The 13,623-nt window shown below is 37.6% G+C and overlaps 2 protein-coding genes across 4 annotated transcripts in view; one reads left to right on the top strand and one right to left on the bottom strand.

Annotated features, from left to right (window-relative positions):
• Nucleotides 1–1,216: 1,216 nt before the first annotated feature.
• SNN (stannin) lies at nt 1,217–3,926 on the top strand. Its single transcript, XM_042037207.1, has one exon. The coding sequence runs from the start codon at nt 1,295–1,297 to the stop codon at nt 1,556–1,558; it is 264 nt and encodes an 87-aa protein (XP_041893141.1). The 5' UTR covers nt 1,217–1,294; the 3' UTR covers nt 1,559–3,926.
• The window catches only part of TXNDC11 (thioredoxin domain containing 11), a 26,848-nt gene continuing 16,724 nt past the window's right edge, over nt 3,500–13,623 (bottom strand). For all 3 annotated transcript variants that reach the window (XM_042037202.1, XM_042037203.1, XM_042037204.1), the window contains 5 exons: nt 12,102–12,885; nt 9,509–9,654; nt 8,703–8,812; nt 7,188–7,268; nt 3,500–4,583 (listed from right to left, as the gene is read on the bottom strand). In XM_042037202.1, coding sequence (XP_041893136.1) covers nt 3,956–4,583; nt 7,188–7,268; nt 8,703–8,812; nt 9,509–9,654; nt 12,102–12,885 — 1,749 coding nt within the window. In that variant the 3' untranslated portion in view covers nt 3,500–3,955. The remainder of the gene's footprint in view (nt 4,584–7,187; nt 7,269–8,702; nt 8,813–9,508; nt 9,655–12,101; nt 12,886–13,623) is intronic.

The raw sequence follows: 13,623 nt of genomic DNA, 5'->3' as shown, positions 1-13,623 counted from the left end.
TACTCTGTTACCCCATTGCTAGTCAGTTGGGTACAGGTCAGGAGAAAGGCAGGTGTGCACTTACAGATGGCCTTAGAGCCTTTGGGTACTGCACCTTTTGTACCTGAAATGGCAGTACTGAGCCCTAACCTGATTTTTACAATAGCACAGAGGTAAGAGACTTTCTTGAGTAGGACTGCCTCTGGTCTCTACTAGTCTTCCATGAGTTTGTGTTTTGTTGAAGACCTAGGGTAGTAGGAGAGAAAAGCTAATGAATGCATACTTACTTATGTCCTAGCCGAAGGAAGAAAAGTGAAGCTATCAGCTTTGTAAACAGTAACTTGGAAACTGAAGACAAGGCTCACATGACTTTTTAAATAGGGTTGTGAATTTGGAAGGGGAAGTAGCAAAAGACATTACCTGTACATTTTTGTCCTGCTCAAACTACAGCAAACTAAGGAACTCTTGGAGATCTTCCGATTTCCTGCCTGCTGCCTCTCTTCCAATTCCAGCTGTGGTCCTAACAGGCTGCCTTTCTCTTATGGTTTTAAAGCCACTAAGAGGAGCAGAAGCTTAAAATAATGATATTCCCATTGTGCTTGATTAGTCTTAAGTATGGCTCTAACTGCTTTTTATGAAAAAAGCAACAGATGTTTTATGTGTGTTTATCAGCTCAGTGAACAAACAATTAATTAGCATGTACTCAGCCCTTGTAAGCAGACCACTGTTAAGGACAGACTTACAGTAATGCATTAGCACTGTAATTACCTTCACAATTAGCCTACCAATCCTGAAATTCTTAGTATGTAAGAAGGAGGGTTGTAAATTAAATTTTAAAAAGGGCCAGACACTCAAATATACTGTTTCTGTAGGATTCCTTGAGGAAAACTAAAGGTAGCTGAATTGCTACCTTGTCATGGATTTGAGATCTGACTTGTGATACAGCATTTGTATCAATAGTCTTAAATCTCCCTATACTGAACTGTATAAATTCCATACAGCTTTGTCTCATCTTGCATCTCCACGTAAAAATTGCTACCTTTTAGTATGCTGATGATGTGCTATCTCAACAAGCATGTCAAGAGCCAAAACATGGTTCTGTGATTCTATGACTGAACAGCACAAAGCACTAAGTGCAAGAGAGTCCCATGCCCTGGTGGAGGATACCAGCCATGAATATAATCTTGCTGAGTGCGGTAAAACTGTACAACTTCATTACTTATTTTTAACCCTGCAGGAGTTCGAAGATGCATCAAGACTGATAGAGAGGACAGAAAAATCTCCTTGAAGAAGAGTACAGCCTGAACTATTGGCCATGTCTATCACGGATCACAGCCCCACCACCGGAGTGGTGACTGTCATTGTTACCCTGATCGCTATTGCAGCTCTGGGAGCCCTGATCCTGGGCTGCTGGTGCTACCTGCGGCTGCAGAAGATCAGCCAGTCTGAGGATGAGGAAAGCATTGTGGGTGAAGGAGAAACCAAAGAGCCCTTTCTCCTGGTGCAGTACTCTGCTAAAGGACCTTGTGTGGAAAGGAAAGCAAAACTAACTCCGAATGGCCCAGAAGTACACAGCTAACTCGGAGCAACACATGCAGATGGACTATGCTCGTGACGTGTAACCAGCAGAAGCATCTCAATACTGTGAAAAACCTGGTCACGTGCACACCATTCATCGCAACACACCCTGATGAGAATTAAATAAGCTTTGTTTGCAACTGCGTGCACTGAGAAGTTGCACTGTGCATTGACTGTGTATCCTAATTCCTCAATGGCAGGAGCTGACTCGCCTGGCATAATGTCCGTTGCCGGCAATGGGCACAGGGATACTCTGGTGTGAAGAGACTACTACTGTTTTTTGTTACTTGAATGTTTAGCTGAGCCTATTTTGATGGAACTACTACTGTAATGTAAACTACTTTACAACTGTGAACTGTAAATAGGCTGCCAGAAACTTCTTGCTTTGTGTTCTGTAGCATATGGGAATATGATGCACTTGTATGTAATACACAAGGGGACTCCAGACCTTCAAAACCAAATCTGCAGTTAAAGCTTGCTTCTGCTATGACATTGAGTGTGCAGCCATTAAGTCAGAACTTTGAACAGTTTATTGGGCTGATGCAGAGTACTTCATTTGAAAAGGGATAAGCATTTAGTCATATGCTGAGGGAGGACACACAGGAGCTTACAAGAAGGAAGAGTTCCTTTAGTTGCAGCTATGTTGTTTAAGCCTCCAAGCTGCTAGGACTGAGTTCTCTATGTAGCTACTGCAAGGAAACTGCCATTTTGATGGATTCTAACATGGAAACTAATGATGGATACTGAACCCTCAGGGGAAGTCCAGAAGGTTTCCAGGTGTTTGAATGGCAGTAGAGCAGACTTTTTTTCTTCCATAGGTCTGTGTGCTGAAACTGCAGAAGTGATTACTTAGCAAAACTGGCTTAAGTGCAACTAGTATGAATTCTTCCCAGAACCCTAGTTTGTGTACTTAGCAGATAGGGTGTATGTTAACAGCCTGTTATAAAAAGGTATTTTAGTCTACAGTCAGCCAACTCTAGAATTCAGTTAATGTATCTTGTATATAACTTTTGATTGAACTGTACTACAACAGGAGAAGTTTCAGTCTTTTCTACTGTTGGTAGGGGCAAGGGTTATTGCTGGTCAGTAGAAGTTTTTAGCTAGCAATGGCCAAGTCCTTCCAGAGAACATACATTTCCTGCTCTGTGCTGTAGTTCAGCTATACGAACTGTAAAAAGGTGTTAAATGGGATGTTCTGGACTGCAAACGTCTGGGGGGAAAAGCCAGAAAGGGGAGGAGAAGAAACAACATTGAGCAACCAATGGCAGCTTACATATTCTAAAACTCTGTGTAGGCACACATGCTTTAGAGGTCACTGGCCTGTTTTCTATTACTTTATACATGGCCTCCTTTGCATACTGGTATTTTTAAACACTTAATTGCCTAGCCTTAATTCAGCTCCAGAGGAAGCATGAGATTTGCTTCTTGTACCTGTACATATGGAATAACTTAAGGCCTAGCAAGCTTGCTTGAGAATTTTAACTATATGCAAGACAAGAATGGCCTAGACAGTAAGTTGTCCCCTTCTTTTACACTAAGAGGTTGAATTGCTTTGTTAGTGCTACATTTGTGGTTTTTAAATTGAAAGCTATAATTTGAAGCCAAATAAATGCTGTCAGTAGCAAAAAAGTAGCAAAAAGCTCTTGCTGTTGCCTCTTGAGTACAACATATGGGGTACAGCTGATAATGTTCTTACCCTGACACGTGCTTTTTTAAGATGCTACTCTTAAGAGACTTGCATGTATAGTCAGACCTGTACACTTGCTGTATTCCAGACCTTTTAAAAGCAAAGAAAAAAGGATTAATTCAGTAAGACTTCCTTTAGTTTTCAGTAGAGAACAGTTCACACATGGCTCTTGTGGTTTCCAGGACAGTCAGAATACCAGTATACAAAAGTGATACAAAGTGCTGGAAGTTATAGAACAGAACAGTTGTAGCAAGATGACTTTGTCCATTCAAGTTTACTGATTACACAGATGAAGTATCTATTTTAATTCAGCAAAGAGAATGCAGTGTAAAGGGCAAACTTCAGAAATTATGGAAAAGTATAAATCAAAGGTCTAATTTCCCTTCTAGCAGCTGTAAGAGAAAGCCAGTGAAAACTTAACTGGTCCTTAGTCAGAGGTGCTTCACTGTTGCCCCTACAAACCAGTATCTTTAATTTAAATGGATAGGTGTTTGCAAGTTAGTGCAATAGTAAAGTGCAGAAAGTGTTTTCCATTCTCCTCTTCTCTTAAGATGGGGGTATCTAATAAGTTGTTCAAGTATATAAAAATACTCCATTTGATTTTTCTTTTTCTAGATCATGTGGGGGAAGAAGTCTTTATTTACAATGAATGTCAATAAAATTTGCATAAATACCTACCCAATACTGCATCATTTGACTTGGTATAAGCAATTATTCTGTCCTATTTCCACTACTGTGCTCTGTCTCTATGGTATCAATATTGTCAATCCTTTTTTCCTCTGAAGTGGCAGTAGCTGTTGAAAGTGATAGATCATTATCTTCAGAAAGTGTTTGCTCAGATTGAAGGGGTTCTTTAATTTCATCTTTTCTCTGTAGCTTTTCTCCCCTCGCTGCCACCAGAATTCTCAGTAAAGCATTCTCTTTAAGGAGGTTTTCTGATGCATCAGCTAATTCATGAAGCTTTTCAGCCATTTCTAACAATTCTTGATTCTTCTGGTCATATGTGGCCTGTAACTGCTCACTGTGGAGCTGCAGAGTTTTGTGCTGCTTTTCCAGTGTGTGTTTTTGCTGCTGTAGTCTCTGCTCCTCTCTCCTGGCTTCAGAAAGCTGTGCTTCAAGCTGGTTATGGGCCTGATGAAGGGCACTGATTTCTGATCTTAACTTCTGAATTTCTCTCTCTAAATGTGAGATGTGTCCTTGCTGTAGAACTGACTCTTTATGTAGGCATTCTTTGGTACAGGGCTCTGATGGAGAAAGACTTGAGTGATGTAAAATAAATTTCAGGAGATTAGGAAGGTTAACTGAGAAGTCTTCAGGGAACTTCACACTTTGCTCCTTCCTAGAAAGACATAACAAGTTAAGCAATGATAATTTTATCTAAGCAGCTGCTGTTCAACTCCAACTTGGTATCTTATTTTTTATCAAGTATGGTTAGTTCAGCAGCTAAGAGAAACCTAAACTGTAATAAAGATAGAGCACACAGATTGATGAACTCTTTTCCCTGTGTTCCAGTCTGGGTGCTGTAATAAATATCTCTGCATGGGACTAGTATTTGAAGAAAAAATTCTGTTAAATCTCAGAAAACAGATTTCACTCTTAAAGAAGTATCGTGGTCATGGGTTATGAGCTTGAAGTACATACAGCAGCAGTGCTGTGTGTGCCATTAATATTTTTAAGTTGAAGGATGACATTTAAATGTTCGTAAGTCTACATACATTATTAGAATTTAAGTCCAGATACATAAAGCTACCTGATGGGAAATGACTATTTTGAACCTCTCTCTTACCCTGAAAGCAGTAGCTTAGTGTGTTCCAGCATGTGAAAGCCACTGCAAGGGAGCAGTTTGCTTTTAAACAGTAAGTCACTTCAGTCAGAAGTAAGGCCCTTTTGCTGTCAATAAAAAAAAAGTCTCTTTACTTGTTCCTCTTATTGCTTTATGTCAGAGGTGATGAAGGAAGCAAACCAAACAATGTTTTTCTGTTGGTTTTTGTTGGTGTTCTCTCCCCCAAAGCTGTGAAGACTAAACCCAGCATATGGAGCAGGTAAGCCCCCTGCTTTCTGCAATGCCATAACCTGTTACAGCCTAGTAAGAGAGGTCAAGAACAGCAAGTACCAAATTTCTTCCTCAAGACTACCAACTACTAAAAAACACCAGCTCCAGCTGTGACAAATGTTGCAATTACTGCCCTTTGTGGACCCTGTGCACACACACGAGGCTAAATTGTCCACTAAGGACTAGACTGGAACTAACTCTTGCTCTTCTCTTTCTGAACCAGTTCCATCTTCAGCCTTTCACTCAGTATGTTCCCGTGTAACACAAGTTCACTCCCTCCTGCAGCACAGCCACTTCCACCTCACTATGTGTATGTAACTGGGAAGCCAGCTAATAGTTTATCACTCTGGGTCTCCTCCAGCTTTGCCAGTCAGCAGCGTATTGTCCTTCCTGAGGCAGCCATTGAAACAAGAAAAGCTTAGTTTGCTCCCCTCTGGCTGTCAAATTCATCACTAGAGTAAAGGGCATAGAGTAAGTCCAAACAAAAATCATTGCAAAGCAAGAAAGCCAGATTCAAGTATAATGCCAAAGCCTCATGATGCTCCTGTACAACACACACCACACCACGGACAACTCTTGTGTCCCCCTGTGTGTGATATTATGTCCTGAATCACAACACGCATCTGGAACAGGGGAGTTCCTCAGTTACCAATTACACTTCCCTGAACAATGCCTTCTGTGAAATCCAACTCATAAGCATGTGGGATATAAAAACATTTAATTTCATTTACTGAAAACTACTTATTGTACTTCAGGTAGAAGATAGATAACCATATTTTATCAATAATTCAAGAACTTCAGTCAGATGAGGCTCCTGCTCACCACGATTAGGCTATTTCTGGCAGAGTAAGCACCATGAGCTTTCCTCCTCTGCAGACTGCTGGTGATCAACCAAGTTACTCTTGTAATTACCATCAGCAGTTTCTCAGCTGACAATCAGCTCCCATCCCAGATTAATGAATCGTGACACAATTTAGGCAAAAAATAGTCTATGCTAAATCAAACATGACTCATTATACTGTGGTAATGTTTTACTACATCATCATCCATTTTTATTGATCAAAACCACAGCATGTATCAAAGAAGCTAAAAGGCTATGTAAAACAAATAGCAAAGCAAAATATTAACAGCATGTGGTAGAAAGAAATTGAGAACAGAGTTGATTTGCAAAAATTGTCACATAAGGCAAATGGATAAGAAGCTGCATAAAAAGCCTTAATATGAGACACCTTCATATCCAAAATGAATGTATGACTACTCTAGTAGTGCTACAGATACTACAAAATACTATCAGATCCTAATTTTCTTGATTACCTACATGCAGCAAAATATAAAAAAACACTGGAAAGGAAAAGCAGGAGTGAAAGCAATGCCTAGAGGTAAGGTACCTTTATAAAACCAGTTGGAAGATTACAAAAATAATCTTATTAAAACTATTCAGTCCGTCCCTCCAGAGACTGTCTAGAGCATTACAGAGACCAAGACAAAATGAGTACCTATGAAAAGAAATAGGGAGATGGGAGAAGAAATGGGGTGACTCAGAACTGATATAAACAAAACTGTACTGGATTAAAACATGAATGGCAAAACTTAAGGCACAGGTTTAAAGATTTGGTGGTAGTTCACTGCCCAGTACTAACAGTCTGACTTCCCATTTGCTGATAGTAAGAGTCCTTGAGGGAGAAGGGTGGAAATCGGTGACTGTTGGTTGGGTTATTTTGTTGTTTTGCTGGTGGGGTTTTTTTTAATTAGAATATGTATGAAGTAAGAATGCATATATGGAAATGAATTACGCTTTGGCTTTTTTCTCTGCTAAGACACGTAACCAGATAATTGCTGCAGCTTAGTAAAATGGAAGTTAAAAATCCACAGGGAAAAGAATTACATTACCTCTGATGAGGAAAAAATAAAATGGTTGGGAGACGGTCTGTCATAAATTCCCAGGGAAGGTCATTTCGAGTTACATCAATTCTGTGAGGAAAAGACATACTGATGAAGAGAACAGGCAGATAAACAATCTGCAATTTTTTTCTTGTAAAATGCCATTTTAGGGATTGGGAAGAAGGAAATTTAAGTATCTGTGAAAGTAAGTCTAAATGTGTTATGCCAGAAATACATTGTGCATATGAGTCAGCAGATAAAATTACCAATATTCAAGATGATGACTGTCAGTTTAAGAAATATCTGTGGGGTTTTTTCTCTAGAAAAATATGTTCAATATTGCAACTGCTCTCAGCCATCAATTAAACCCCAGTCGCTCACTGTGTACACAGTGCATGCATTGTGTACACACCTTTTTTCTGAGGCAGACATGCCAAACATGAGACAAGTTATTCCTATTCATTAATTTGTTCCTCAAGTACATCTCTCTTAATATTGTCCCCTTGAGCAGTTTTGGGAGTAAATTACTTTGATACTTCCAAGGACAAGCACATTCTTAAAGGCTTTTTTTTTTCCTAAAGCTCTGTGTAGAAAGGAACACTTGATGCAACTGTTTGTTACTGGTTTTTTTCTGCATTTTAGGGTTTCTTTTCACAAATAAAATTCTATTAATTACAAATTATTATAGAACTAAACAGACAATCACATCAGTAATACTGCTGTGAAAACAATGGAGCAAATGAGAGAACTTCAAAGTCGGGCAAGAGAACAGGTGTAGCCTTGGGAATAACATCACATCTGTGGCAATAAAGCCACAATTATAAACAGGGGACGAAAATCCAGATTATTAATTGATTAAGTTTTTCTCTACATCTCATGCTGTCTCCTGGAGTAAGTTTAGTCAGAATCAAAGATGCAATCAGAGCAGATGTTTTAAGTATTTATGCATTATTATCACACACATGAACAAAAATGTTGCAGTGCAACTGAAACATTAAAAACCCTGGAAACACCAAAGAAAAACATGTCTTTTTTACATATAAAAATATATTTTAATATATATATTTAAAATATACATTATACACATGCATATATAGATATATTTCTGTACACTGGTTTTGGCTGGGATAGAGTTAATTTTCTTTATAGTAGGATGTAGGTTGCTGTTTTAGATTTGTGATGAAAACGGTGTTGCTAACAAAAACATATATACAAATAGCATATTACTATTTGCTACAAATCATCAGAAAGTTATTGATTCACTTCCTGAAATTAGGAAGTTTCAAGGTTAATTGCACAGTTTAAAAATTAATTTTAATGGAAGTTGATAACTATGGCAGTGAGATTGAAAACCACCACATTTATACAAAGGAAAACAAAACAATGCATTCAAAGAAATATTAAGCAGATGACATTCAAATCTATATTGCATGGTTGTAGAGAAAAAAAAAGTATTTATTTTCTAGGCTGATGACCTCAATGATCTTACATTATTCTGGAAAGATGAAATTAGAATCTTTTTACCTTGCCACGGTGAAACTGTCGGGAGGCAAAAGACGAGCAAGTTGAATAAAAATGTGATTAAGAGAAGCACAGAATCCACACCACTGTGCATAATAGAGCAGCAAGACATTCTGGAAAATGAAATGGAGAAGAGTTTGATTATCTATTGGAGGAAATCTGCAGAAAGGAGGAGTAGTTTTCACAACATCTAGCATGGGAACTCTTGAAACGTGAAAGCAAATTTTTTCCTAGTATTAATGAACTTTATTATAATAAGTTTTTCACTGCTGCCCTCTGACTACTGAGTCAACACAAAAATTCTTGGGGAATTCTTTTTCCATAAAGTCAAAACAAAAAAATTACTTAGTTTAGCATCATTCCCTTTAAGTGCAAATGCACCAAACTTTACTACACTTCCCAAGATTCTTTTGCAATCTTAAATTCCTATATATCTAACACTGACTGTACATTTCATATGGGGGGGAAAAAAATGATGTCCAGACTTCTGCTTTCTGCCTCTGACTAGCAAAGCAGGGGCTGGGGCTGCTGGAAACCAGCTGGAGATGCAGACATTCACTGCAGAGTTGAATGACAATGGATATTAATTAATCCTCACAATCATGTATTTTAAAAAATCAAGGTAATTTAACTGTACTCAGGATGACATCTATTTTTATGGCATGCAATTGGAAAGGCTTTGAATTTTTACAGAACACCGTATTTTATGTTACAAGTAAGAAAAGCATATCAATATTAAACAAGACTGAGACCCCTCCTTAAAATCTGTGCCATTATCTGCAAGAAAGCTGTTGAGTAACGCGGTGTACCTTGGCACTCAGGAACACGGTCTTGTGAAAGGTGTTTGTGGTCACTTCAGTGACCACATGCTGTTCATGAAAATGGACTGAAGGGTCATCAACCAGATGCCTTTTCAAGGGACTGTAGAGAACACTGAAATTTTTAATGAAGTTCTCTGAAATGAAATTGATACATAACAAAGTTATTTCAGTTTTGCAAAGGTGATTTTGGCAGTTTTTGCTTTAGAATCCAGAAGAACGTACAGAGAAAATACAAACTGAAACCTGGGTTCATGTCATTAATTTCTAAGTTTTGGATCAACTCTTGAGTAACCACAACTGATGTGAAAACAGGAAAAAGTTTCACTGCTCTTTTTTTTAAATTTGCTCATTACAGTCTTGTCACTTGCCACACCAGACTTTAATCTTGTATCAATGTGCTATAATAATAATAATATTCTGTTCTCCTAACCACATACCTGCTAAGTAAAAAATGGAGAGGTTACTATTTATGAACACCTACATTATCTTGAAAGGCTCCACTTAGTTCCACATTTATTTGCATTTTTTCTTCCATTTTTAATTACTTTCTCTGCAATTCCCTTCTTTGGATCTTTAAATATCTGCTATTACCATGCCAATACAACCAACCCCCTTTTGTCTACCAGGGACCACCTTTCTCTTTGTTCTACTTTCTCCTTAATTTTAAGATATGTAACAAGTAGCTGGCCACTGGTAAAAATTTAAAATAAGCTCCAAAGCCCTCAACTACCTTCAGCTACACTACTCTGAGCCTGAACTACATTCTCTCAATTGCTGCAAGATATCAGCAATATCCTTCTTTTCAACTTGGATAGAGAAGTATTATTCTGTGCATTAAAAAATAAGATTATTCAATAATCAAGACAAAAGATAAAATATGAAAAACAATAAAAATAATTGTTTGGTCAAATAGAAACAACCTTGTGCTTGTATTGCCAGCACAAAAACTAAGCCCAAGTAAAACTGTCACTTTTGTACAGATATACAAAATACCAGACCATCAAGTTTATCTCTGAAATGCAAACAGCAGTACACTTAGCTCTTTATTAACTATTCAGCATTTCATTAAATTCTCACACCAGGCCAAAAGAGGTTTTTTTCTTTTTACATCTCCAGATTTGGAATATCTATGCATGATTAAGTAGCAACTGAAAGGAAGGGGTTAATTACAGACATGTTCCTGATTTTCTAGAAACTATCTGCAAAGAGTGAGATCTGAAAAAGGTATTAAGCACCAATCTGGTTTGATTTTATGAAATATTAAAAGTTAAGATCTTAAGGAATTTTAAAAAATTAAAATAAAAAGCACAAGCCCCAAGCATAAATCAGACACTCCTTGACAAAATATGTAAAAGCAGAAGTTTTCTGGAAGTTCAAATGATGGAACAGAAATGTACTGAGTCTTGCTCTGCAGAGAAACCCTCACCATGCTCAGGAAATCCTGTGACCTAAGAAATGTTTGAGACAGAAAGTACTGGGAGCACAAAGGGGAAGGAAATTTATATGTCCTCATTCTTATCTTAATATTTCCCAAGTAGCTTTTTATGGTCACTGAGGTTTTTGTTTGTTTTTCCAGAGTCTTGTCCTGAGGGGTTGGGATAGAGACAGGATACAGGGCTGCATGTGATCCTTAACAATAACACGGCTATTTGTTCTATGTTGTGCATACTTTTGTACTTAGATTGATGGCAAAAAAGAACTGTAATTAGTGCTGTAAGAATTATACTGATATGTGTTCTTGAGCAGTTTAATACCTGAATTTTCTTCCATGTTGGCTTACGTAGCTAACATTAAGAAACGCAGTATTTTCTGAAGGTAGACTCAGTTTTGCACATCAGCATGACAGGCAAATGCACATGGTTAGGGATATGTTGTCTTATTCAAGAACTTGCAAATAAATCATAACTGCAATCCTTGAGTTGTTTTGTCAGATTTTTTTCCCGTTTTTTTTCTTTTTTTTTTTTTTTTTCTCCTCCAATTCAGACAGGAAATAATAATTGGCAGATTTGGCCACAACCACTTCAGAGATCTACCCTGCTACCTTGAGAACAGACACACTTTTCAAAACAAATTTAAAACAATTTAAGTTAGTTTCAGAGGACAAGAGGATGGGAAAGTCTCTGCTGATAAGTGGTCAGTATATCCCAAAATTCTGTGATATTTTAGTACAAAAAACAGCTGAGCAAACATCAACACCACCATTAGTATACAAACATCTTCTGTAATATCAAATATTTTAAATGAATAGAAATTTTTTTCCACATGCAAATTAATTTAGCTTTTAAAATTCACCAAGGCATCAGGCAGTCAAGAATCACACATTTTAAGGTTCACTTCTTATAAAGTAAATTAATTCTGGTATAAGGAACTTAGTTCTTACGTCACCTACAACATGATTCTGTTCTAGCCAACAAAATCATTCATAAATGCTTGGTTAACTACTAAATAGAATAGAATAAATTATAATTCCCAATGTTAACTTCACAAAGTAGTCTCACTTTTCAAAATGGCAGCAAGTTTTCCATTCCTGCTTGGAAACATAATTGCCTGAATTCAAGCATTTGTATAGTGGATACTGTACCGAGGGTAGGTCCAACAAGTGACTGATTCTGGTCCAGGACATAGTGCACTTCCTCTTTCAGGTCAACAATGGCAGCAAATTCCTTAAGATGAGTAGATCTTGATGCTCCTAGTCTCTCTGCATATATCCAAAAGAGATTCGAATCCAGTAGATAGAGATTCAAGGTTTTGTTGGTCCTGCAGCTCAGACCAGTAATGTTCGTGCTACTAATATTAAGGTCAGGAATAAAACAATTCCTATCCTCAATGTGAGGAATAGAAAATTGAGTGTTATCTTTCTTCCCATGGGAAGAAAATGCTACTTTGGGGGTCTGAAAGATGGTCTTTTCAGAACTAATGAAACTTAAAAAATGCCTGTTTACTGTCCTGCAACATGCAGTGTAATAGCTAAAGGGACTATAGAAACTTAAGAAATTGCTGCATTCTATGGTATTTGATATTACTTGAAAAAAGGTATGTTCCTGGAGGTAGAAAGAATCCAAAGCTGCTTCTATCTCTAAAAAGTTACAGTGTGGCACATGGACTTTATTTGGCTTGACACCAAGAGTCTGGTTAACACAGAGCTCACAGACATTGTGAGTTCTGGAGATTGAGTGCCACTGTGGAAGCACCACCGTGTTACAGCATGGGTACTTGGCTATGGGAAATGTTTCGGAGAACTTCAGATGTGCATCTGTTACAGAGGAATCAAAAGCTGGCGAATCAGAGTCTCCTAAGTGCTGAAGATCTGGCTCAGCTGCCTGGCTTTTATTACACTTGTGGTATTCCAAGGCCACTTTGGTAATCTATGGGGGGGAAACAAAAGAGAGGGAAAAAAAAAATAAAATCAAGATTAACTGTACACAGTTCACCCAAATGCAGTTATCTGTTTAACAACATTATATGCAACTAGAGATGGAATTTCAGAAACACGAAGCTGAGTAATCTTTGTTCTTTCAAAAAATTACAAGGGCTCTCACTTGACAACAAAAAGTTAAATTTTCAAGTATTTCAGCATATAAACATTGAATATGGAGAACAATAAAGTCACTTTAAAATATTATTCCATCCACTAATTGCAAGGTCCTCTATGCATCCGATTTACTACAGTGCAATAACACTACATCCTATGGTTAAACCCCACTACATGAAGTGTTAGTGAGTAGAGGTTCCTGAATTTCCCTCATTTTCCAATAGGAGGAGAAAATAAATTAAAGCATTCCCACATGGAAAGGGAATAGAGATTTCTTCTGGCATAGGTAGCGCACAGATTTTGTACAATCACTAAGAATGCTGAAGCAATGTTTGTATTCTCCCAACCACAGGCATATAGTTGTAATACTCAAGTGTACTCTGCACAGTAAAATATTGAAAGAAGAAAGAAAATAGGAAAAAAACAACCTGTCCCTCCATGCAAACATTCCTATGCTACATCACCATTTTGCTTTTCATAACCAAGGGTAAAACAAAGCAGAGAAAAGGTATATGTATGGACCATAAAAGGAATTCCCTCTCTTAGTTTCCCTATCTCATTTCTGCACAGC

The sequence above is a fragment of the Corvus kubaryi genome, unplaced genomic scaffold (assembly GCF_017639235.1).
Source record: "Corvus kubaryi isolate FWS band 111438036 unplaced genomic scaffold, C.kubaryi_AGA036_p1.0 37387, whole genome shotgun sequence".
Taxonomy (NCBI): Eukaryota; Metazoa; Chordata; class Aves; order Passeriformes; family Corvidae; genus Corvus; species Corvus kubaryi.
The sequence above is the reverse complement of the archived record's forward strand: the minus strand, read 5'-3'. Positions and strand labels throughout refer to the sequence as shown.

Excerpts from the sequence above, each read along its gene's own strand:
- SNN (XM_042037207.1), top strand. The coding sequence starts at position 1,295 with ATGTCTATCACGGATCACAGCCCCACCACCGGAGTGGTGACTGTCATT.